Here is a 24,219-nt window from a genome sequence, read left to right as displayed (position 1 = left end):
ATTTGCAATAAGTTTAACTGCTACTATTCCATAGACATAATTGAACAGTATCAAGTATATACAATGCATCATGATATACAATAGCACTCTCTTTCTGGTAAGAAATGTGTTTTGGGCTATTAAAAACATACATTTTCTTTTGTTTGCTTGTCTTTTGTAGGATAATGCAAGTGTTATTAAAGCATATATACATTTTTTCCTTTTATGTAGGCACTAAAAATCCCTTTTTATAAAACTAGAGAACAATATTCACCTGATTATTTCTCACAATACCGCTATACTCGGCCTCGCTAGGTAACGTGACGTACAGCTCTGCCTCATAGGCGCCGCCCTCTCCTTCGTTGGAGGCATGAAACAGCAGTGTCAGGTGATTAACATCACCCAGGTGTAGCACTGTACGATCACTAACATTAGAGAGAACAGTATACAGTTAGAAAACTAAATGCAGCTGAACCCTTTACAAACAAATTATCTGCTATATGAAGAGCAAACCGAACTAAATTACAACAGTAAAAGTGCATGTGTTCCTTCTACTGAACAGAGTATATATCATATCTACTTTTTTCCTTCTGTTTGAGCATCAAAGGAATTTTAGTCTTTCACACTGAATATGAGACCACCTGGGCCATAGATTAAGAAAAAATGGTCGTCTTGTAAGCATTCGATAAGCTTGGGGGGGTCTCTCAGTATCTAGATCATTTATAAATGCAACTTAACACCATTTTCAATCAAGGCAACTTTCATAATTTTATTCTATATATAAAAACGCAGAAGTACTAATACATAATGTTTCAAACACCTTTGCGTAAAATAAACTGAAACCTCTTAGTATTAAAATCATTCTTTTAGGATGCTGTAATCCAATGGAAAGTTGTTGCACAATGGGCGTAATGCTCAGGCTCACCTTGATACACTGAGCTTCAGGTCTGGCACACAGATGTTGTCCTCACCACAGTCTAATTGAATCTGAGCCTGTTACAACGATCAAAGAGAGAAAACTAAGCCAGGCACATTACAGGTAGGGATGGCAAATGTTTTGCAACGATAAAAAATTAAACAAATTTGAACACATTAGTTTGTTTCAAATGTTTGTACAACAATTTAATGTAATAGTATTTGTAATGCTTTCTTTAAATGTAATTTCTTTCCTATGACATGGAGAGTCTACAATGTCATTCCAATTACTAGTGGGATATTTAACTCCTGGCCAGCAGGAGGCGGCAAAGAGCACCCCAGCAAAGCTACTAAGTGTAACTGCCTTACCCATATAACCCTAGTCATTCTCTTTGCCTCTGTCAATGGAGGTTGTGCGAAGATGGTGTCTGAAGATATTTATTCCTTTTAAGGGTACTTTTCCCTGCAAGCAAGGATTGGGGGTTTAGCTGTGTCCACGTCAATCTCTTTAGTAAGAGTAGTGGCAGCTTTTAAGCAGTTAAAAGGCGGTGAGGTAGTCCTTGCTTTTATTTTAACACTTTGCTTCCCAGATACAAAAGCCAGAGTTGGTTACTCTGTTCTTTATTATCCTACAGGTCCATGACAGGAAGTATAGTACCTGCCACACCTAAGGAGCAACATCTGTCCTGCAGGATCTAAGGTAAGTGCTTTTGTCTTCTTGGTACTGAAGGACAGCAGCACTTAAGGGGTTAACCTCTTAGGATCCATTTTCTGGGACAAGTTATCCTTTATTAGTTCAAGGATACAACTTTGGGGACAGATTTACTTTATGGGCTGAAATAGGATCAATGCACAGTAGAGACAGTTGAAGAGTTTTTACACTTGACGGAGCTCAGTGAGATGAGGAGTACCGTATATCTTTATTGTTGGGGCAATATGTTATTGGAGACACTTGCACGGTAGAGGAGAGATTGTACTTAGCGGTTTCCTTATCAAGCACTTTCCTGTTTACCCACATATTCCTAAGTTCATGTGGGGACAGTTGTTCAGAGAGTTACAACGGTTTTTATTAGCCGTTTCTTTTGCGTGCGATTCTAGTGGCACAGTGTTTTTCTCCCCGTTCACGTAATGCCTGCACTTCCGGTATTCCGGAACGGAGCTCAGTGAGATTGTGATGTGTAGGTGTGCCTCGCATCGAGAGTCTGGTCGGAACCTTGATCGCATCTAAGCGGTTCGTTAGAGGCAAGATCAGAATGGCATCAGTAAAGTCTGCCTTTCCAATTACTACTGGGGTAATTTTCTCCTGTACGGTAGAAGCCTCAGGCATCTGAGGTTATTTATTTTAGGCTGCTTAAACATTTTTTCAACCAAAATAATTTTTTTGATAATTTTTTTCTCTGACTGTGGCTACAGTAATGGATTCTGATTTAGAACAATCAATGTCTGTGGACAAGTGTTTGCATTGGCAGGACAATTTGAGCCTCTAAACATGTTTTTTTTTTTTTTATAAGCATGAGGAACAAAATTACTCTCTAAAATGTAGAGATAAATTACTCCTTTCTGAGCCAAGTGTCTCTCAGGAAAATGCTGTGCGTGACATGCCTCAGCTTTCTCCTCAAATGTCCCAAGCCTTAAATGTTTCTCATTCTGTGCCTTCTATGTTTGCTAAATCTGGGGGTGTTTATTTACTGGGGGATTTTGCCGCTCAGGTTTACTCCGCAGCAACAGCGGCTTTGTCAGGTTTCCCTGCAATGGATAAGCGCAAGAGAAAATCTAATCATTTGCCTGTCTCTAAGGCTTCTGACTCTAGGACGGCATTAGCCACTCTCGCTCAGTTGTCTGATGAGGAGAATACTTCAGTAGCTTATGAAGGTGAGATCTCAGACTGACACTTTAGCAGAAAAATCTTCAGAATCTGAAGAGGTTAATTTTAGATTTAAGCTTGAACACCTCCGATTACTATTGAAGGATGTCCTAGCTAATTTAGATGACTCTAAACCTTTGGTTGTGTAGTTGACAGCAAAATCTTCTAAATTGGATAGAGTAGATGATTCCCTATCTTCTGAGGAGGTTTATTCCGGTCCCTAGAAAGATGTCTGAAATTATAGCTCAGGAATGGGATAAGCCAGCGGTTCCTTTTTCCCCTTTCCCTGTTTTTTAAGAAGATGTTTCCTGTTGCTAACTATTCGTGACTCATGGCGCACTGTTCCTAAGGTAGAAGGAGCTATTTCTACTCTGGCTAAGAGAACCTCCATTCATATAGAGGATAGTTGCTCTTTCAAGGACCCAATGGACAAGAAGCTAGAAGCTTACTTAAAAAAAGATGTACATACATCAAGGGTTACAGTGGCAAACTGCAGCAAGTACGGTTGCGGGAGCTGCATTGTCTAATCTTATTACAGAGGAAACTACAGTAGAGGAGATCCAGGACAGGATCAAGGCTCTCAAATTGGCCAATACTTTTATCTGTGATGCCAATATGCAGATAGTTTGTCTGGGAGCTAAGATGTCTAGCTTCACGGTATTAGCCCGAAGGGCTCTGTGGTTAAAATCTTGATCGGCTGATGTCTCTCCTAAGGCCAAGTTTTTGGCTTTACCCTACAAGGGAAAGACTGTTTGGACCTGGTCTGGCAGAGATCATTTCAGAGATTACAGGTGGAAAGGGATCTTTCCTATCTCAGGACAAGAAGAATAGATCTAGAGGTCGTCAGACTCCTAATTTTCGTTCCTTTTGTAACTTTAACGTTCAAAAGTCCTCTTCAAAGCCGTATCAACCCAGATCAACGTGGAAATCCAACCAGTCCTGGAACAAGGGAAAGCAAAACAAGAAGCCTTCTGCTGACTAAATCAGCATGTAGGTTCCGCCCCCCATTCCAGTATGGTTTAGGTGGGGGGCAGGCTCTCTTTTTCGTCAAGCAAAGCCAGTGTCATGTCGATGTTATATTACAATGGGCCACTCATGCTACAAACCTCCTTCCCAGTCTATACCCACCGCCCTCCTCCCTGGGACCAGCCCAGGAACGCTGACTGCTCAGTGGGAGAGACCCGTCACGTGTGCAAAATTAAGGTTTTCTAGTAGAGTATAAGAAAATCGTGATGCAATTGCGTTTTAAATCGTAATTTTTTTTCTCCCCATATTGCCCAGCCCTACTAAAGTGTCTCAACAAATTCCTCAGGGTTCCGTCCTTCAAGATAGAAACTATTCGTTGCATTCTTCCTTTGGTACAGGAAGGTCAGTTTATGACGACCATAGACCTGAAGGACACATACCTTCAAGTTCCTATTCACAGGGAACACCATCAGTATCTGAGGTTTGCTTTTCTGGACAGGCACGTCAAATTTGTTGCACTTCCTTTCGGCCTGGCCACGGCTCCCAGAATATTCACAAAGGTTCTGGGGGCTCTATTGGCGGTGATCAGATCCCAGGAAATTGCTGTGGTGCCTTATCTAGACGACATCTTGGTTCAAGCGTCATCTTTTCAACTAGCCCAATCTCATACAGAGATGCTGTTGTCTTATCTACGTTCCCATGGGTGGAAGGTGAATTTGGAAAAAAGTTCTCTTGTTCCATCTACCAAAGTGTTTCCTTGGGACTATAATAGATTCCCTGTCCATGAAGATTTTTCTGACGTGGGTTAGAAAAGACAAGATTCTTGCTTCCTGCCTTTTTCTGCTGTCTGCCTTTCATCCATCTGTGGCCCAATGCTTGGAGGTGATTGGTCTGATGGTGGCATCCATGGACATCATTCCTTTTGCTCGGTTCCATCTACGACTGCTGCAACTGTGTATGCTCCGTCAATGAATCTGACATCATTCGGACTTATCTCAATGGATAAATCTGGACCCTCTAACAAGAAACTCTCTTGTAGTGGGTGTCACAGGAACATCTGTCTTGGGGCACTTGCTTTCAGAGACCTTCCTGGGAAATTGTGACAAAGGACGCCAGCCTGTCAGGCTGGGGAGCTGTTTGGGGCCCTCTAAAGGCTCAGGGCCTGGGGTCTCGGGACGAGTCCTTTCTTCCCATAAACATCTTGGAGTTGAGAGCTATCTTCAATGCCCTATCAGCATGGCCGCAACTGTTGCTGGTCCGGTTTATAAGATTCCAATCTGACATCACCTCAGTGGCTTACATCAACCACCAGGGAGGGACTCAGAGTTCCTTAGCCATGAAGGAGGTGACTCGCATTTTGCAGTGGGCGGAAGCCCACAACTGTCTCCTATCTGCCATCCACATTCCAGGAGTGGACAATTGGGAAGCAGATTTTCTGAGCCGACAGACCTTTCATCCTGGGGAGTGGGCTCTCCATCCGTAAGGGTTCTCTCAGATAAACCTCAAATGGGGGGTTCCAGAATTGGATCTGATGGCGTCCCGTCAAAACGCCAAGGTTCCAAAGTACGGTTCAAGGTCAAGGGATCCTCAGGCCGTTCTAGATACTCTAGCGGTTCCTTGGAGGTTTTATTTGGCTTATCGGTTTACTCCGTTTGCTCTCCTTCCACGAGTCATTGCTGGTATCAAACAGGAGAGCGCATCTGTGATTCCAATAGCTCCTGCATGGCCTCGCAGGATCTGGCTCGTGGATCTAGTGAGGATGTCAGCTCTACCTCCTTGGAGGTGATCTCAGAGGAAAGACCTACTTCAAGGTGCTTTCCTCTATCCAAACCTAGATTCTCTGAAGCTAACTGCTTGGAGATTGAATGCCTAGTTCTGTCTAAGTGTGGTTTTTCTGGTGCAGTTATTGAAACTATGATTCAGACTCGAAAAATGGTTACTCGCAAGAGATTTACCATAAGATATGGCGTAAATATCTTTCTTGGTGTGAATCCAAGGGTTTCTCCTGGAGCCGGGTGAGAATTCCCCAGATTTTGTCTTTTCTTCAGGATGGACTGGATAAGGGTTTATCGGTCAGTACTCTAAATAGTCAGATTTCTGCGTTATCTATTATTTTGAACAAACGTCTGGCAGATTTACCAGATGTTCAAGCCTTTGTACAGGCTCTGGTTAGAATCAGGCCTATGTTTTAACCAGTTGCTTCCCCATGGAGCCTTAATTTAGTTCTTAAAGTTTTGCAACAGGCTCCGTTTGAGCCTATGCATGTTGATATAAAACTTATTCTGGGAAGTTTTGTTCCTTGTTGCCATTTCTGTCTGAACTTTCAGCTCTTCAGTCTGATTCTCCCTATCTTATTTTTCATGCTGATAAGGTGGTCCTTCGTACTAAAGTGAGGTTTCCCCCTAAGGTAGTATCGGATCGAAATATTAAAGTGAATGTCAATTTTGATGAATTGGTGCCCGGTTTTTAATAATCCTATTAAAAACAAGGGCACTTTAATTCATCAAAATTGACATTTCACTTGTTTTCTTCAAAAACTTGCCTTTTAATCCAGACAGCTGCTCCAGCACTTCCTCTGCCCGTCACAAGCCGTCTTCGCGGGTCCAAAATGCCGAATCCGGCTTCCTCCAATCACGGCGTTGCATCAGACCAAGATTCCCCCGGGGGGAAGCTGTGATTGGAGGAAGCCTGATTCTTAATTTCTGACGTCTGCAGAGGCTTCCGACGGCCAGGGAAATGCTGGAGCGGTTGCCAGGATTAAAAGGTACGTTTTTGAAGAAAACAAGTGAAATGTCAATTTTGAGGAATTAAAGTGCCCTTGTTTTTAAGAGGATTATTAAAAACCGGGCACTAATTCATCAAAATTGACTTTCACTTTAATCAGGAAATTGTTGTTGCTTTTTGTCCTTATCCTTCTCAAAAGGAACTTTTTTTTTGTGCATAATTTGGATGTTGTGCGGGCTCCAAAATTTTACTTACAAGCTACTAAAGATTTTAGGCAATCTTCTGCCCTGGTTTGTTGTTTTCTCTGGAAAGTGTAAGGGTCTGAAGGCTACTTCTACTTTTCTGTCTCTCTGGTTGAGAAGTTTGATTCATTTGGCCTATGAGACTGCTGGACAGCAGCCTCCTGAGAGAATTACGGCTCATTCCACTAGGGCTGTCTCTTCTTGGGCTTTCAAAAATCAAGCTTCTGTAGAACAGATTTGCAAGGCGGCAACTATTCTACAAATTTAATACTTTTGCCTTGGCTGAAGCTTCCTTTGGGAGAAAGGTTCTTCAAGCTGTGGTGCCTTCTGTTTAGGTCCTCCTGTCTTTGTTCTCTCTCCCTCCCTGTTCATTCCGTGTCCTCTAGCTTTGTTATTGGTTCCCACTAGTAATTGGAATGACGTTGTGGACTCTCCATGTCATAGGAAAGAAAACAAAATGTATGCTTACCTGATAAATTTATTTATTTCCTGACATGGAGTCCACGACCCCGCCCTTTTTTAATTGGGCAGTTTTTTTTTTTAGTAAACCTCAGGCACCTTTTTCACACTTGTGTTTCTTCCTTTTTCCATTTCCTTTGGCTGAATGACTGGGGGTTATGAGTAAGGCACTTACACTTAACAGCTTTGCTGGGGTGCTCTTTGCCTCCTCCTGCTGGCCAGGAGTTTAATATCCCGCTAGTAATTGGAATGACGTTGTGGACTCTCCATGTCCGGAAAGAAAGAAATTTATCCGGTAAGCATAAATTGTGTTGTGTTAAAACTTGTGTAATTATTATTAAAAAAATTCTAATTCGATTCAAAATATGCAATATTCAAAACAATATATTTGTAATCGTATTTATAATGCTTTCTTTAAAAGCAATACCGAACGCAATTTCTGTATTTAATGATTCAGATACAGAATGCAATTTTAAGCAACTTTCTAATTTACTCCTGGTATCAATTTTTCTTAGTTCTCCTGGTATCTTTATTAAAAGAAAGCAGGAATGTAAGCTTATGAGCACCGGCCCAACTTTGGTTGAGCATCTGGTTACAATTTGCTGATTGGTGGCTAAATGTACCCACCAATAAGCAAGCGCTATCCATGGTGCTGAACCAAAAATGGGCCGGCTCGTAAGCTTACAATCCTGCTTTTTCGAATAAAGATTCCAAGAGAACTGATAAAAATTGATAATAGGAGAAAATTAGAAAGTTGCTTATAATTGCATGCTCTATCTAAATCATGAAAAACAGATTTGGTTTCAGTATCCCTTTAAATGTAATATTCAAATTATGCAATATTTGAAATAGAAACATTCAAATTAATATATTATGTATCAATTTACTAAATTCCCTACCACAAACTATTTAACTTCTGAATAGTATTTGTTAAATTGAATGTTACATTCAACATTTTAAATGTGAATATTCAAACTAAATTATGAACATTCGAAAACAAAAGTAACATTCGAAAACTGGAAATAACATTTGATTACAGAATTTGTATGGATTTTCATGCTTATCAACCTTCGATTGTCTAAAAGGAATGTCCGCAGGACTATTCGTTCTACCAAATAAATTGCACATTCGCCCATCCCTAATTACAGGCCATAGGGGATGTTTAATATACTCAGGTGTGTGTGTGTGTGTGTGTGTGTGTGTGTGTGTGGGGGTCATATATCAGATCTCACTGTGTATACAGACTTGCTTTCTTATCTTATATTTGTCTGGAAAACCAAAGCTCAATACTTAAAAAGTACAATGTAAAAACAAAATTTATGCTTACCTGATAAATTTTTCTCTTGTGGTGTATCCAGTCCACGGGTTCATCCATTACTTGTGGGATATTCTCCTTCCCAACAGGAAGTTGCAAGAGGACACCCACAGCAGAGCTGTCTATATAGCTCCTCCCCCAACTGCCACCCCCAGTCATTCGACCGAAGACAAGCAAGAAAAAGGAGAAACTATAGGGTGCAGTGGTGACTGTAGTTTAAAAATAAAAAACAACTGCCTTAAAGTGACAGGGCGGGCCGTGGACTGGATACACCACAAGAGAAAGAAATTTATCAGGTAAGCATAAATTTTGTTTTCTCTCGTAAGGTGTATCCAGTTCACGGGTTCATCCATTACTTGTGGGATACCAATACCAAAGCTTTAGGACACGGATGATGGGAGGGACAAGGCAGGAACTTAAACGGAAGGCACCATTGCCTGCAAGACCTTTCTCCTAAAAATAGCCTCCGAGGAAGCAAAAGTATCAAATTTGTAGAAATTTAGAAAAAGTATAAAGCGAAGACCAAGTCGCCGCCTTACAAATCTGTTCAACAGAGGCCTCATTTTTAAAAGCCCATGTGGAAGCTACCGCTCTAGTGGAATGAGCTGTAATTCTTTAAGGAGGCTGCTGGCCAGCAGTCTCATAAGCTAAACGGATTATGCTTCTCAGCCAAAAAGAAAGAGAAGATGCCTAAGCCTTTTGGCCTCTCCTCTGTCCAGTGTAGACAACAAACAATGCAGATGTTTGACGAAAATCCTTAGTAGCTTGTAAATAAAACTTTAAAGCACGAACCACGTCAAGATTGTGTAATAGACGTTCCTTCTTTGAAGAAGGATTAGGACACAGTGACGGAACAACAATCTCCTGATTGATATTCTTATTAGATACCACCTTAGGAAGAAACCCAGGTTTGGTACGCAAAACTACCTTATCTGCATGGAAGATCAGATAAGGGGAATCACACTAAGGCAGATAACTCTGAAACTCTTCGAGCCGAAGAGATAGCTACCAAAAACAGAACTTTCCAAGATAAAAGCTTGATATCTATGGAATGCAGAGGTTCAAACGGAACCCCTTGAAGAACTTTAAGAACTAAATTTAAACTCCATGGTGGAGCAACAGGTTTAAACACAGGCTTGATTCTAACTAAAGCCTGACAAATGCCTGAACGTCTGGAACATCTGCCAGATGCTTGTGCAGAAGAATAGACAGAGCAGAAATCTGTCCCTTTAAGGAACTAGCTGACAATCCCTTCTCCAATCCTTCTTGGAGAAAGGATAATATCCTAGGAATCCTGACTTTACTCCATGAGAAACCCTTGGATTCACACCAATGAAGATATTTACACCATATCTTATGATAGATTTTCCTGGTGACAGGCTTTCGAGCCTGAATTAATGTATCAATGACCGACTCGGAGAAACCACGTTTTGATAAAATCAAGCGTTCAATCTCTAAGCAGTCAGACGCAGAGAAATTAGATTTGGATGTTTGAAAGGACCTTGGAGTAGAAGGTCCTGCCTCAGCGGCAGAGTCCATGGTGGAAGGGATGACATGTCCACCAGATCTGCATACCAAGTCCTGCGTGGCCACGCAGGTGCTATCAAAATCACCTAAGCTCTGTCCTGCTTGATCTTGGCAATCAGACGAGGGAAGAGAGGAAATGGTGGGAACACATAAGCCAGGCTGAAGGACCAGGGCACTGCTAGAGCATCTATCAGCGCTGCCTGGGGATCCCTTGACCTGGACTTGTAACAAGGAAGCTTGGCATTCTGACGAGACGCCATCAGATCCAGTTCTGGTTTGCCCCATAGTTGAATCAGCTGGGCAAATACCTCCGGATGGAGCTCCCACTCCCCCGGATGAAAAGTCTGCCGACTTAAAAAATCCGCCTCCCAGTTCTCTACTCCTGGGATATGGATAGCTGAGAGATGGCAAGAGTGAACCTCTGCCCATAGAATTATCTTTGAAACCTCCAACATTGCCAGGGGGCTTCTTGTTCCCCCCTGATGGTTGATATAGGCTACAGTCGTGATATTGTCCGACTGAAATCTGATGAACCTGACCGCAGCTAGTTGAGGCCAAGCCTGAAGAGCATTGAATATCGCTCTCAGTTCCAGAATGTTTATCGGAAGGAGGGTTTCCTCCTGAGTCCACGAACCCTGAGCCTTCAGGGAGTTCCAGACCGCGCCCCAGCCCAGAAGGCTGGCATCTGTCGTCACTATAGTCCACTCTGGCCTGCGGAAACTCATTCCCCTGGACAGATGGACCCGAGATAACCACCAGAGAAGAGAATCCCTGGTCTCTTGATCCAGATTTAGCAGAGGGGACAAATCTGTGTAATCCCCATTCCACTGATTGAGCATGCAAAGTTGCAGTGGTCTGAGATGTAGGCTGGCAAACGGAACTATGTCCATTGCCGCTACCATTAGGCCGATTACTTCCATACACTGAGCCACTGACGGCCGAGAAGTGGAATGAAGAGCACGGCAGGAAGTTAGAAGCTTTGATAACCTGACCTCTGTCAGAAAATTTTTCATTTCTACTGAATCTATCAGTGTTCCTAGGAAGGGAACTCTTGTGAGAGGGGAGAGAGAACTCTTTTCTTCGTTCACCTTCCACCCGTGAGACCTCAGAAAGGCCAGAACAATGTCCGTATGGGACTTGGCGATTTGAAAAGTCGACGCCTGTATCAGAATGCCGTCTAGGTAAGGAGCCACTGCTATGCCCCGTGGCCTTAGAACTGCCAGTAAGGACCCTAGAATCTTCGTAAAGATTCTTGGTGCCGTCACCAACCTGAAGGGAAGAGCCACAAACTGGTAATGCCTGTCTAAGAAGGCAAACCTGAGGAACTGATGATGATCTCTGTGAATCGGAATGTGGAGATAAGCATCCTTTAAGTCCATGGTAGTCATATTGACCCTCCTGGATCATAGGGAGGATGGTTCGGATAGTCTCCATCTTGAAGGATGGAACCCTGAGAAATTTGTTTAGGATCTTGAGATCTAAGATTGGTCTGAAAGTTCCCTCTTTTTTCGGAACTATAAACAGATTTGAATAGAAGCCCTGCCCCTCTTCCTCCCTTGGAACTGGGTGGATCACTCCCATAACCAGTAGGTCTTGAACACAACGTAAGAATGCCTCTCTCTTTATCTGGTTTACAGATAATTGTGAGAGATGAAATCTCCCCTTTGGAGATGAAGCTTTGAAGTCCAGAAGATATCCCTGGGAAACAATCTCTAATGCCCAGGGATCCTGGACGTCTCTTGCCCAAGCCTGGGCGAAGAGAGAAAGTCTGCCCCCTACTAGATCCGGTCCCGGATCGGGGGCTACTCCTTCATGCTGTCTTAGAGGCAGCAGCAGGTTTCTTGGCTTGCTTCCCCTTATTCCAAGCCTGGTTAGGTCTCCAGACTGGTTTGGGCTGGGCGAAATTTCCCTCTTGTTTTGCATTAGAGGAAACTGAAGCTGCGCCCCTCTTGAAGTTTCGAAAGGAACTAAAATTATTCTGTTTGGTCCTTAACTTATTGGACCTATCTCCTTCAGACCAGGCCCGAATAGGGTCTGTCCCTTGAAGGGGATGTTAAGAAGCTTAGACTTTGAAGTAACGTCTGCTGACCAGGACTTAAGCCATAGTGCCGTATGAGCCAAAATGGCAAAACCTGAATTCTTAGCCGTTAGCTTGGCTAAATGAAAAATGGCGTCAGAAATAAAGGAGTTAGCTAACTTAAGAGCTTTAATCCTGTCTAGAATATCATCTAGCGGGGTCTCTACCTGTAGAGCCTCCTCAAGAGACTCAAACCAAAAAGCCGCTGCAGCAGTAACTGGGGCAATGCATACAAGAGGCTGGAGAATAAAACCTTGATGTATAAAAATTTTCTTAAGGAGACCCTCCAATTTTTTATCCATAGGATCTAGGAAAGCACAACTGTCCTCGACGGGGATAGTTGTACGCTTAGCTAGGGTAGAGACTGCTCCCTCCACCTTAGGAACCGTCTGCCACGAGTCCCGTATGGCGGCATCTATGGGAAACGTCTTTTTGAAAGCAGGAGGGGGAGAGAACGGCACACCTGGTCTATCCCATTCGTTAGTAATAATTTCCGAAAACCTCTTAGGGACTGGAAAAACATCAGTGTAAACAGGCACTGCAAAGTATTTGTCCATTTTACACAATTTCTCTGGAACCACAATGGGGTCACAGTCATCCAGAGTCGCTAAAACCTCCCTAAGCAATAAGCGGAGGTGTTCAAGCTTAAATTTAAACGCTGTCATTTCAGAATCAGACTAAAGTAACGCCTTCCCTGAGTCTGAAATGTCACCCACAGATAGAAGCTCACCTGCCTCGGCTTCTGAGCATTGTGAGGGTATATCGGACACAGGCATTAAAGCGTCAGAAAGCTCTGTATTAGTTCTAGCCCCAGAGCTGTCTCGCTTTCCTTGTAGCCCTGGCAGTTTGGAGAATACCTCTGAGAGGGTAGCATTCATAACTGCCGCCATGTCCTGTAAGGTAAAAGAATTAGACGCGCTAGATGTACTTGGCGTCACTTGAGTGGGAGTTATAGGTTCTGACACATGGGGAGAGCTAGATGGCATAATCTCCCTCTTTTCAGTCAGAGAATCCCCTGGAGATAAATCTTTAAAGCGCCATAATATGGTCTTTTATAGTTTATAGAAATATCAGTACATTTGGTACACATTCTAAGAGGGGGTTCCACCATGGCTTCCAAACATATTGAACAAGGAGTTTCCTCTATGTCAGACATGTTTAACAGACTAGTAATGAGACAAGCAAGCTTGGAAAACACTTTAATAAAGGTGAATCAGCAATTAAACAAAAAAGTTACTGTGCCTTTAAGAGAAAAAAACTAGCACTTAAACTGCAAAACAGTGTAAAAATACAGTAAAATATTTGAAATGTTTACAGTGTGTGTAAGGGACTAAAGCAACATTGCACCCACTTGCAAATGGATGATTAACCCCTTAGGCCCCAAACCGGATTGAAAAACGTTAAAAAACGTTAAAAGTCAATTGAGCACCTTGCCACAGCTCTGCTGAGGCTCCTACCTGCCCTCAAAAACGATTTTGTGCAGAAATAACCCCTTTGAAATGGTCCTCAGATGCCAGAGGAAACCTCTAGGGAAGCTAGATGTCTCAGTCTGAATTAAAACTGCGTAGGAGTGCTAAAATGGGCCCCTCCCACCATGTACTGGATGCCAGAGGGGCCTTAAGAAAGTACTCCTAGGAGTATCTGACTAGCCATGTGGAAACTAGGCCCCAAATAAAGAGTTATCTGCCTCAGAGAAAAAACGTCCTATTTATGAAATCATGTAAACGTTTTGTCACCAAGTAATATGATTATTAACATGAGTATTACCCCGTTTTGTAAGCATGATCCCAGTTGCTGTTAAATCACTGCATCAGGCTTACCTCAAATAAACAAGGCTCTGTCAGCATTTTCTAGAACTCATATCATCTCTCTAGAAATAAAAATACTGAACATACCTCAAAGCAGGTAATCTGCAGACCGTTCCCCCAACTGAAGTTTTCCCATATTCTTCAGTTGTGCGTGAGAACAGCAATGGACCTTAGTTACAAACCGTTAAGATCATCAAACCTCCAGGCAGAATTCTTCTTCTAATTTCTGCCTGAGAGTAAAACAGTATAACGCTGGTACCGTTTAAAAAATAACAAACTTTTGATTGAAGGTAAAACTACACTAAGTCACCACATATCTCTTGATACTTCCTTTCTTGTCGAGAGTTGCTAGATAATCACTGGGGGTGGCAGTTGGGGGAGGAGCTATATAGACAGCTGTGCTGTGGGTGTCCTCTTGCAACTTCCTGTTGGGAAGGAGAATGTCCCACAAGTAATGAATGAACCCGTGGACTGGATACACCTTACAAGAGAAATCATCATTTTATTACTTAAATATCCTGCACCCCCCTGGGAGTGTAATTTCTTCTGCTGGCTGTGTTTACATAGGCTTATCAGTAGCCTAGACTCCAGAATACAAACTTTCAGTATAGGTTGAGATACCACGGACTAAATAATCTATTTCAAATGCTACTTGTAAACAATTTAATACACTCTAGCAGGTAAAAGGGATCATTGGGAACAATTTAGGGGGGAGAAATTTGTGGGTGAACTGTCCCTTTAAATTCAGTGTCGGAATTAGACATTTTCAGGATTCATTTAACGAATAACAGAATCCAAATATCTGCACCCTAGTGGTTTTTATCACAGCTCACCTTCTGCTCAATATAACTTTTGGTTTGGTAGTTGAAGATAGGCTGAAGTCCATGAGCATCAGTTGGTGCCAGTGGGTCCAGAGAGAAATTCAGAGAGATATAAATTGGAGAGAGCTTATCTCGGAACTCAGACTCTTGCTGAACGGGGAAAAGAAACAAGAACCAACAGCAATAAGTAGATTATTATTAGGTGAAAGAAAGGGCTGTACAATAAAACGTATAGAATAAATTGCCAAATCTGTTGCTTTTACAAAAACGACAAACAAGTAATCCGTCCCCTTTATCAAACTGTTACTTAAGTTGGCTCCTGGTAATGTCATCATGACGTTTATGGTTAAAGTACCCTTTTGTTACCAAACAATTAGATTAGCTTTATTAAAAATTCTACTGTGTTTATCAGTCATTTAAAGGGCCATTCTTTTTAAAAATTAACAAGTATACATTTCATTATTACAAGTGAAAAACATCCCTTTTATTTTGCTGCAGAATACATCTGAAAATTGTGCTACTTGCACCTTTTCCCATGGCGAATTAGGTTAATACAGTGATCTACTTTTATGTGAACTAGTGTTTTCCTCCCCCTCACGTCGGACTTGCCAGCATAGAGAGAAAGAACACAACAAACTGGGTTTTTTAGCATTTCACTGTAATTTAAGTGCCCCTCCTTTACATCCAGAACCCTGCATAGCAAGAGAACAGCTCTTAAGCTAAAGCCTTTTTAAAATTCAAGGGACATTTCAGTATTTATGAGACTTGTTAAATATCCCCACACCAGGGAGCTTTAGAGAATCAGGACCTCTCTTTAGTCATTTGCTCTCTTAAAGGACCACTACACACAGTATAATGGAATAATCAATAATAAATAAAAGAGACCATGCAAAATAATTTCAAATGAATAGTAGATTTTTTTTCTGACAAATATCAAAGCTAGTTACATTTTCCCTCCCACTGCATCATGTGACAGTCATCAGCCAATCACAAAATGCATATACGTATATTCTGTGAATCTTACACATGCTCAGTAGCAGATGGTGCCTCAAACTGAGCATATAAAAAGACTGTGCACATTTAGATAATGGAAGTGAATAGGAAAGTTGTTTAAAATTGTGTGCTCTCTCTCAAACATGAAAGTTTATTTTGACTTCCCTAAAGTCAACTAAACGGTCATGATTTAGACAGAGCAATTCACTTCTATTAAAATGTGTTCTCTGGGTTTCCTTGTTGAAGAGTAAAGTATGGCAGGTTCATAAGAGGTCAGGAAAGTGCCCATGCATGATAGGAAAATGATTATTTGCAATAGCAGGTAGTTTAGGAGTGATACGTATGCATATATGAATATATAATGTACCTATTAGATAGAAATCAGAAAGGAATGTGTACGTTAATATTTTATTAAACAATTATTAAAACAAAGCAGAATCAGAGCTAAACCACCTTATGATATTAGAAAAGGGCTAACAAATTCCATGTTTTACCTGCACTTGTGCATACATCGGCTATATATGTTTATTTGTGATTGGTTAGCAAGGGCCCTTTCGTTCTGGGGGACATGGAAATAGCGAAAAGAAAAAAAAACACTCATTTGACAAAATAAAGCATTATTCATCTTTTGATATGAAGGTATATTACATTAGCATGCGGCTTACAAGTTGTGTTTATTGTACCTTAAAGGCTGTGACACACTACAAGCGATGCGGCGTGAGGCAAAGAAGATGCTTCGCACCACGTCGCATCGCTTCTGAAGTTAAAATATTTCATCTCTGAGCGCTCAGCTACGCGACCTGACGCAGCAGAGCGCTCAGAGATGAAAAGGCAGGACACACTGAGCGTGCACATCCGCATCTACACGTTGCGCTTGCAGTGTGTCACAGCCTTTATGCTTCAAATACTTTTGTTTAATGACCGACAACTGAAAGGTGGTATTTAGCATTGCTGCGCAAATCTTTAGTTTAGACGAAGGCCAGAAAGTTTGGTACTCCTATATATTTATTATTTAAATAGTAAAGCGGATTTTGGGCTTTTTTTTTCTCTTATTCTTTGTTGTCAAAGTTTAGGGCTCAACATATGCTACATAATCTATGAAATAAATTATTCAAGAAAAAACAGAATTTATGTTTACCTGATAAATTTCTTTCTCCAACGGTGTGTCCGGTCCACGGCGTCATCCTTACTTGTGGGATATTCTCTTCCCCAACAGGAAATGGCAAAGAGCCCAGCAAAGCTGGTCACATGATCCCTCCTAGGCTCCGCCTACCCCAGTCATTCGACCGACGTTAAGGAGGAATATTTGCATAGGAGAAACCATATGGTACCGTGGTGACTGTAGTTAAAGAAAATAAATTATCAGACCTGATTAAAAAACCAGGGCGGGCCGTGGACCGGACACACCGTTGGAGAAAGAAATTTATCAGGTAAACATAAATTCTGTTTTCTCCAACATAGGTGTGTCCGGTCCACGGCGTCATCCTTACTTGTGGGAACCAATACCAAAGCTTTAGGACACGGATGAAGGGAGGGAGCAAATCAGGTCACCTAAATGGAAGGCACCACGGCTTGCAAAACCTTTCTCCCAAAAATAGCCTCAGAAGAAGCAAAAGTATCAAACTTGTAAAATTTGGTAAAAGTGTGCAGTGAAGACCAAGTCGCTGCCCTACATATCTGATCAACAGAAGCCTCGTTCTTGAAGGCCCATGTGGAAGCCACAGCCCTAGTGGAATGAGCTGTGATTCTTTCGGGAGGCTGCCGTCCGGCAGTCTCGTAAGCCAATCTGATGATGCTTTTAATCCAAAAAGAGAGAGAGGTAGAAGTTGCTTTTTGACCTCTCCTTTTACCTGAATAAACAACAAACAAGGAAGATGTTTGTCTAAAATCCTTTGTAGCATCTAAATAGAATTTTAGAGCGCGAACAACATCCAAATTGTGCAACAAACGTTCCTTCTTTGAAACTGGTTTTGGACACAGAGAAGGTACGATAATCTCCTGGTTAATGTTTTTGTTAGAAACAACTTTTGGAAGAAAACCAGGTTTAGTACGTAAAACCACCTTATCTGCATGGAACACCAGATAAGGAGGAGAACACTGCAGAGCAGATAATTCTGAGACTCTTCTAGCAGAAGAAATCGCAACTAAAAACAAAACTTTCCAAGATAATAACTTAATATCAACGGAATGTAAGGGTTCAAACGGAACCCCCTGAAGAACTGAAAGAACTAAATTGAGACTCCAAGGAGGAGTCAAAGGTTTGTAAACAGGCTTGATTCTGACCAGAGCCTGAACAAAGGCTTGAACATCTGGCACAGCTGCCAGCTTTTTGTGAAGTAATACCGACAAGGCAGAAATCTGTCCCTTCAGGGAACTAGCAGATAATCCTTTTTCCAATCCTTCTTGAAGGAAGGATAGAATCCTAGGAATCTTAACCTTGTCCCAAGGGAATCCTTTAGATTCACACCAACAGATATATTTTTTCCAAATTTTGTGGTAAATCTTTCTAGTTACAGGCTTTCTGGCCTGAACAAGAGTATCGATAACAGAATCTGAGAATCCTCGCTTCGATAAAATCAAGCGTTCAATCTCCAAGCAGTCAGCTGGAGTGAAACCAGATTCGGATGTTCGAACGGACCCTGAACAAGAAGGTCTCGTCTCAAAGGTAGCTTCCAAGGTGGAGCCGATGACATATTCACCAGATCTGCATACCAAGTCCTGCGTGGCCACGCAGGAGCTATCAAGATCACCGACGCCCTCTCCTGATTGATCCTGGCTACCAGCCTGGGGATGAGAGGAAATGGCGGGAACACATAAGCTAGTTTGAAGGTCCAAGGTGCTACTAGTGCATCCACTAGAGCCGCCTTGGGATCCCTGGATCTGGCCCCGTAGCAAGGAACTTTGAAGTTCTGACGAGAGGCCATCAGATCCATGTCTGGAATGCCCCACAGGTGAGTGACTTGGGCAAAGATTTCCGGATGGAGTTCCCACTCCCCCGGATGCAATGTCTGACGACTCAGAAAATCCGCTTCCCAATTTTCCACTCCTGGGATGTGGATAGCAGACAGGTGGCAGGAGTGAGACTCCGCCCATAGAATGATTTTGGTCACTTCTTCCATCGCTAGGGAACTCCTTGTTCCCCCCTGATGGTTGATGTACGCAACAGTTGTCATGTTGTCTGATTGAAACCGTATGAACTTGGTCCTCGCTAGCCGAGGCCAGGCCTTGAGAGCATTGAATATCGCTCTCAGTTCCAGAATATTTATCGGTAGAAGAGATTCTTCCCGAGACCAAAGACCCTGAGCTTTCAGGGATCCCCAGACCGCGCCCCAGCCCATCAGACTGGCGTCGGTCGTGACAATGACCCACTCTGGTCTGCGGAACGTCATCCCTTGAGACAGATTGTCCAGGGACAGCCACCAACGGAGTGAGTCTCTGGTCCTCTGATTTACTTGTATCTTCGGAGACAAGTCTGTATAGTCCCCATTCCACTGACTGAGCATGCACAGTTGTAATGGTCTTAGATGAATGCGCGCAAAAGGAACTATGTCCATCGCCGCTACCATCAACCCGATCACTTCCATGCACTGAGCTACGGAAGGAAGAGGAACGGAATGAAGTATCCGACAAGAGTCTAGAAGTTTTGTTTTTCTGGCCTCTGTTAGAAAGATCCTCATTTCTAAAGAGTCTATAATTGTTCCCAAGAAGGGAACCCTTGTTGACGGGGATAGAGAACTCTTTTCCACGTTCACTTTCCAGCCGTGAGATCTGAGAAAGGCCAGGACAATGTCCGTGTGAGCCTTTGCTTGAGGAAGGGACGACGCTTGAATCAGAATGTCGTCCAGGTAAGGTACTACTGCAATGCCCCTTGGTCTTAGCACCGCTAGAAGGGAGCCTAGTACCTTTGTGAAAATCCTTGGAGCAGTGGCTAATCCGAAAGGAAGCGCCACGAACTGGTAATGTTTGTCCAGGAATGCAAACCTTAGGAACCGATGATGTTCCTTGTGGATAGGAATATGTAGATACGCATCCTTTAAATCCACCGTGGTCATGAATTGACCCTCCTGGATGGAAGGAAGAATAGTTCGAATGGTTTCCATCTTGAAAGATGGAACCTTGAGAAACTTGTTTAAGATCTTGAGATCTAAGATTGGTCTGAACGTTCCCTCTTTTTTGGGAACTATGAACAGATTGGAGTAGAACCCCAACCCTTGTTCTCTTAGTGGAACAGGATGAATCACTCCCATTTTTAACAGGTCTTCTACACAATGTAAGAACGCCTGTCTTTTTATGTGGTCTGAAGACAACTGAGACCTGTGGAACCTCCCCCTTGGGGGAAGTCCCTTGAATTCCAGAAGATAACCCTGGGAGACTATTTCTAGCGCCCAGGGATCCAGAACATCTCTTGCCCAAGCCTGAGCGAAGAGAGAGAGTCTGCCCCCCACCAGATCCGGTCCCGGATCGGGGGCCAATATTTCATGCTGTCTTGGTAGCAGTGGCAGGCTTCTTGGCCTGCTTTCCCTTGTTCCAGCCTTGCATTGGTCTCCAAGCTGGCTTGGCTTGAGAAGTATTACCCTCTTGCTTAGAGGACGTAGCACTTTGGGCGGGTCCGTTTTTACGAAAGGGACGAAAATTGGGTCTATTTTTCGCCTTGAAAGGCCGATCCTGAGGAAGGGCGTGGCCCTTACCCCCAGTGATATCCGAGATAATCTCTTTCAAGTCAGGGCCAAACAGCGTTTTCCCCTTGAAAGGAATGTTTAGTAGCTTGTTCTTGGAAGACGCGTCAGCCGACCAAGATTTCAACCAAAGCGCTCTGCGCGCCACAATAGCAAACCCAGAATTCTTAGCCGCTAACCTAGCCAATTGCAAAGTGGCGTCTAGGGTGAAAGAATTAGCCAATTTGAGAGCATTGATTCTGTCCATAATCTCCTCATAAGGAGGAGAATCACTATCGAGCGCCTTTATCAGTTCATCAAACCAGAAACATGCGGCTGTAGTGACAGGGACAATGCATGAAATTGGTTGTAGAAGGTAACCCTGCTGAACAAACATCTTTTTAAGCAAACCTTCTAATTTTTTATCCATAGGATCTTTGAAAGCGCAACTATCCTCTATGGGTATAGTGGTGCGTTTGTTTAAAGTAGAAACCGCTCCCTCGACCTTGGGGACTGTCTGCCATAAGTCCTTTCTGGGGTCGACCATAGGAAACAATTTTTTAAATATGGGGGGAGGGACGAAAGGAATACCGGGCCTTTCCCATTCTTTATTAACAATGTCCGCCACCCGCTTGGGTATAGGAAAAGCTTCTGGGAGCTCCGGCACCTCTAGGAACTTGTCCATTTTACATAGTTTCTCTGGGATGACCAACTTTTCACAATCATCCAGAGTGGATAATACCTCCTTAAGCAGAATGCGGAGATGTTCCAACTTAAATTTAAATGCAATTACATCAGGTTCAGCCTGTTGAGAAATGTTCCCTGAATCAGTAATTTCTCCCTCAGACAAAACCTCCCTGGCCCCCTCAGATTGGGTTAGGGGCCCTTCAGAGATATTAATATCAGCGTCGTCATGCTCTTCAGTAACTAAAACAGAGCAGCCACGCTTACGCTGACAAGGGTTCATTTTGGCTAAAATGTTTTTGACAGAATTATCCATTACAGCCGTTAATTGTTGCATAGTAAGCAGTATTGGCGCGCTAGATATACTAGGGGCCTCCTGAGTGGGCAAGACTCGTGTAGACGAAGGAGGGAATGATGCAGTACCATGCTTACTCCCCTCACTTGAGGAATCATCTTGGGCATCATTGTCATTATCACATAAATCACATTTATTTAAATGAACAGGAATTCTGGCTTCCCCACATTCAGAACACAGTCTATCTGGTAGTTCAGACATGTTAAACAGGCATAAACTTGATAATAAAGTACAAAAAACGTTTTAAAATAAAACCGTTACTGTCACTTTAAATTTTAAACTGAACACACTTTATTACTGCAATTGCGAAAAAACATGAAGGAATTGTACAAAATTCACCAAATTTTCACCACAGTGTCTTAAAGCCTTAAAAGTATTGCACACCAAATTTGGAAGCTTTAACCCTTAAAATAACGGAACCGGAGCCGTTTTAACACTTTAACCCCTTTACAGTCCCTGGTATCTGCTTTGCTGAGACCCAACCAAGCCCAAAGGGGAATACGATACCAAATGACGCCTTCAGAAAGTCTTTCTAAGTATCAGAGCTCCTCTCACATGCGACTGCATGCCATGCCTCTCAAAAACAAGTGCGCCACACCGGCGCGAAAATGAGGCTCTGCTTATGCTTTGGGAAAGCCCCAGAGAAATAAGGTGTCTAATACAGTGCCTGCCGATATTATAATATCAATAAAACCCAGATAAAATGATTCCTCAAAGCTAAATATGTTTTAAAACTGAATCGATTTAGCCCAGAAAAGTCTACAATCTTAATAAGCCCTTGTGAAGCCCTTATTTACCATCGTAATAAACATGGCTTACCGGATCCCATAGGGAAAAATGACAGCTTCCAGCATTACATCGTCTTGTTAGAATGTGTCATACCTCAAGCAGCAAGAGACTGCACACTGTTCCCCCAACTGAAGTTAATTGCTCTCAACAGTCCTGTGTGGAACAGCCATGGATTTTAGTTACGGTGCTAAAATCATTTTCCTCATACAAACAGAAATCTTCATCTCTTTTCTGTTTCTGAGTAAATAGTACATACCAGCACTATTTTAAAATAACAAACTCTTGATTGAATAATAAAAACTACAGTTAAACACTAAAAAACTCTAAGCCATCTCCGTGGAGATGTTGCCTGTACAACGGCAAAGAGAATGACTGGGGTAGGCGGAGCCTAGGAGGGATCATGTGACCAGCTTTGCTGGGCTCTTTGCCATTTCCTGTTGGGGAAGAGAATATCCCACAAGTAAGGATGACGCCGTGGACCGGACACACCTATGTTGGAGAAATACATATTATATTACAATAAGAACTGTAGTGTTGTGTAAAATTGAAATGATCTGATTTTAAAGCAGGGATGGCCAACTGGAGTCCAATGGAACATATGTGGCCCTAAGGTACTCTGCAACCTTACCTGTGTGTAGAGCTGTGCAACTATTATATTAGTTATACTAAATTGTGTGTGTTTAATGGCTAGAAATGTATATGCAGCCCTTATGGCTTATAAATTATTGCTCTGTGGCCCCCCAGGTGTTAAGATGCTTTACAGTATAAGGGCGATAATGTACTGTGCAAAGGAGTATAACTAATAAACAGAGTTGGGAACATTGACGTCATAAGGTTCCCAGGTATCTGAACACATTTAGAATATAGAAGAAACGCAAGAATTGATATGTTCAGAGGCCAATAGATCATTTTCTACACAACAGATATCTGAAACCAAGACAAAAAGGAATTACCCTGAGGTAGATCTTTATATCCCGGCATTCCGCCTTTCCTCCGTTGCTTAAAGAGATAGTCTGAGTCAGGTTTGGCTGGTGATATTCCAAGAACAGTGCACGCTTCACAGCTCCTTTCTGCTTCATACGATCCAGCTGCAGTTCCACTTTGATTCCTTTAGCACAAACATCATGCATGAATAGACAGGTACATCCATGGGTTATGGCTGCAGAATTCTTACATAAAATATTGGTTTATTTTTTTTACAATATGCATTTAAAAGAGTTTGTCATTTTTGTTTTGCAGAATTAAGTAAAATTTTACTGTTATGTTTATTTTTAAAAACAGTTTATCACTTCAAGGACAGTGGCTTTAACAGGGGATTCGAATGCAAGAATGTCATGCCGTTATTCAAACAAGGGAGCCACAAGCATTGCTGATCCAGAGTAGAACACAGCCTGTGAGCCAATGAGGAGCAACACTAATCACCTGCCACGTTCTGCTCTGGAGCTGCAATGCTTGCATATCCTGATTAGGACTTTACCTGTGTTTAACCACTTTATACGGGTTAAACATATAGAGCCAGAATATGAGTGGAGCAATAATCAACACTTCTGCTTCAGCATTAATTGCACTAAAAGTAAGATTTTGGCGCTTGTCGGGTTGCGCTTGTATTACAAGTTTAAAGTAAACTGTTTTCACTCTTGCGTTAACCCTACTAGCGCAAACATCCAAAGTTAGAATATCATGAGTGTTAACTATATTTTTTTGATATTTGATGTTTTGTGCAAGTCTTTAGTTTTGAGAAACAGTTAACCAGAGCTCTGAAGTCGCTGTAAATCATTCAAGCGCAAATCACGTTTGCGCTCAAGCAATCACATTTACTTTCAACTCGTAATATGAGTGGTAAGCCCTATGAGCGCAAACCCTTGCAATAAACCCCTTATCGCTTGGGTGTAAACGTTTGCACTCCACTCGTAATCTAGCCCATAGTTATTTAGAGTCAGTAATCAAAAAATTTACAAGCTCAAATATATATATATATATATATATATATATATATATATATATATATATAGAAAAAGATTTTTAATGCAATAAATGTATTTGTAA

General features: G+C 42.2%; 1 protein-coding gene across 1 annotated transcript in view; it reads right to left on the bottom strand.

The window, feature by feature from the left end:
• The window catches only part of ITGA5 (integrin subunit alpha 5), a 170,628-nt gene that overhangs the window by 12,523 nt on the left and 133,886 nt on the right, over positions 1-24,219 (bottom strand). Inside the window, exons 17-20 of the mRNA XM_053708269.1 lie at positions 23,127-23,281; positions 14,710-14,847; positions 905-972; positions 254-404 (exon numbers count right to left, since the gene is read on the bottom strand). Of these exons, the coding sequence (XP_053564244.1) occupies positions 254-404; positions 905-972; positions 14,710-14,847; positions 23,127-23,281 (512 nt within the window). The remainder of the gene's footprint in view (positions 1-253; positions 405-904; positions 973-14,709; positions 14,848-23,126; positions 23,282-24,219) is intronic.

The sequence above is a fragment of the Bombina bombina genome, chromosome 3, assembly GCF_027579735.1.
Source record: "Bombina bombina isolate aBomBom1 chromosome 3, aBomBom1.pri, whole genome shotgun sequence".
In the NCBI taxonomy this organism is placed as follows: domain Eukaryota; kingdom Metazoa; phylum Chordata; class Amphibia; order Anura; family Bombinatoridae; genus Bombina; species Bombina bombina.
This window is presented reverse-complemented; position numbering and strand designations above follow the sequence as displayed.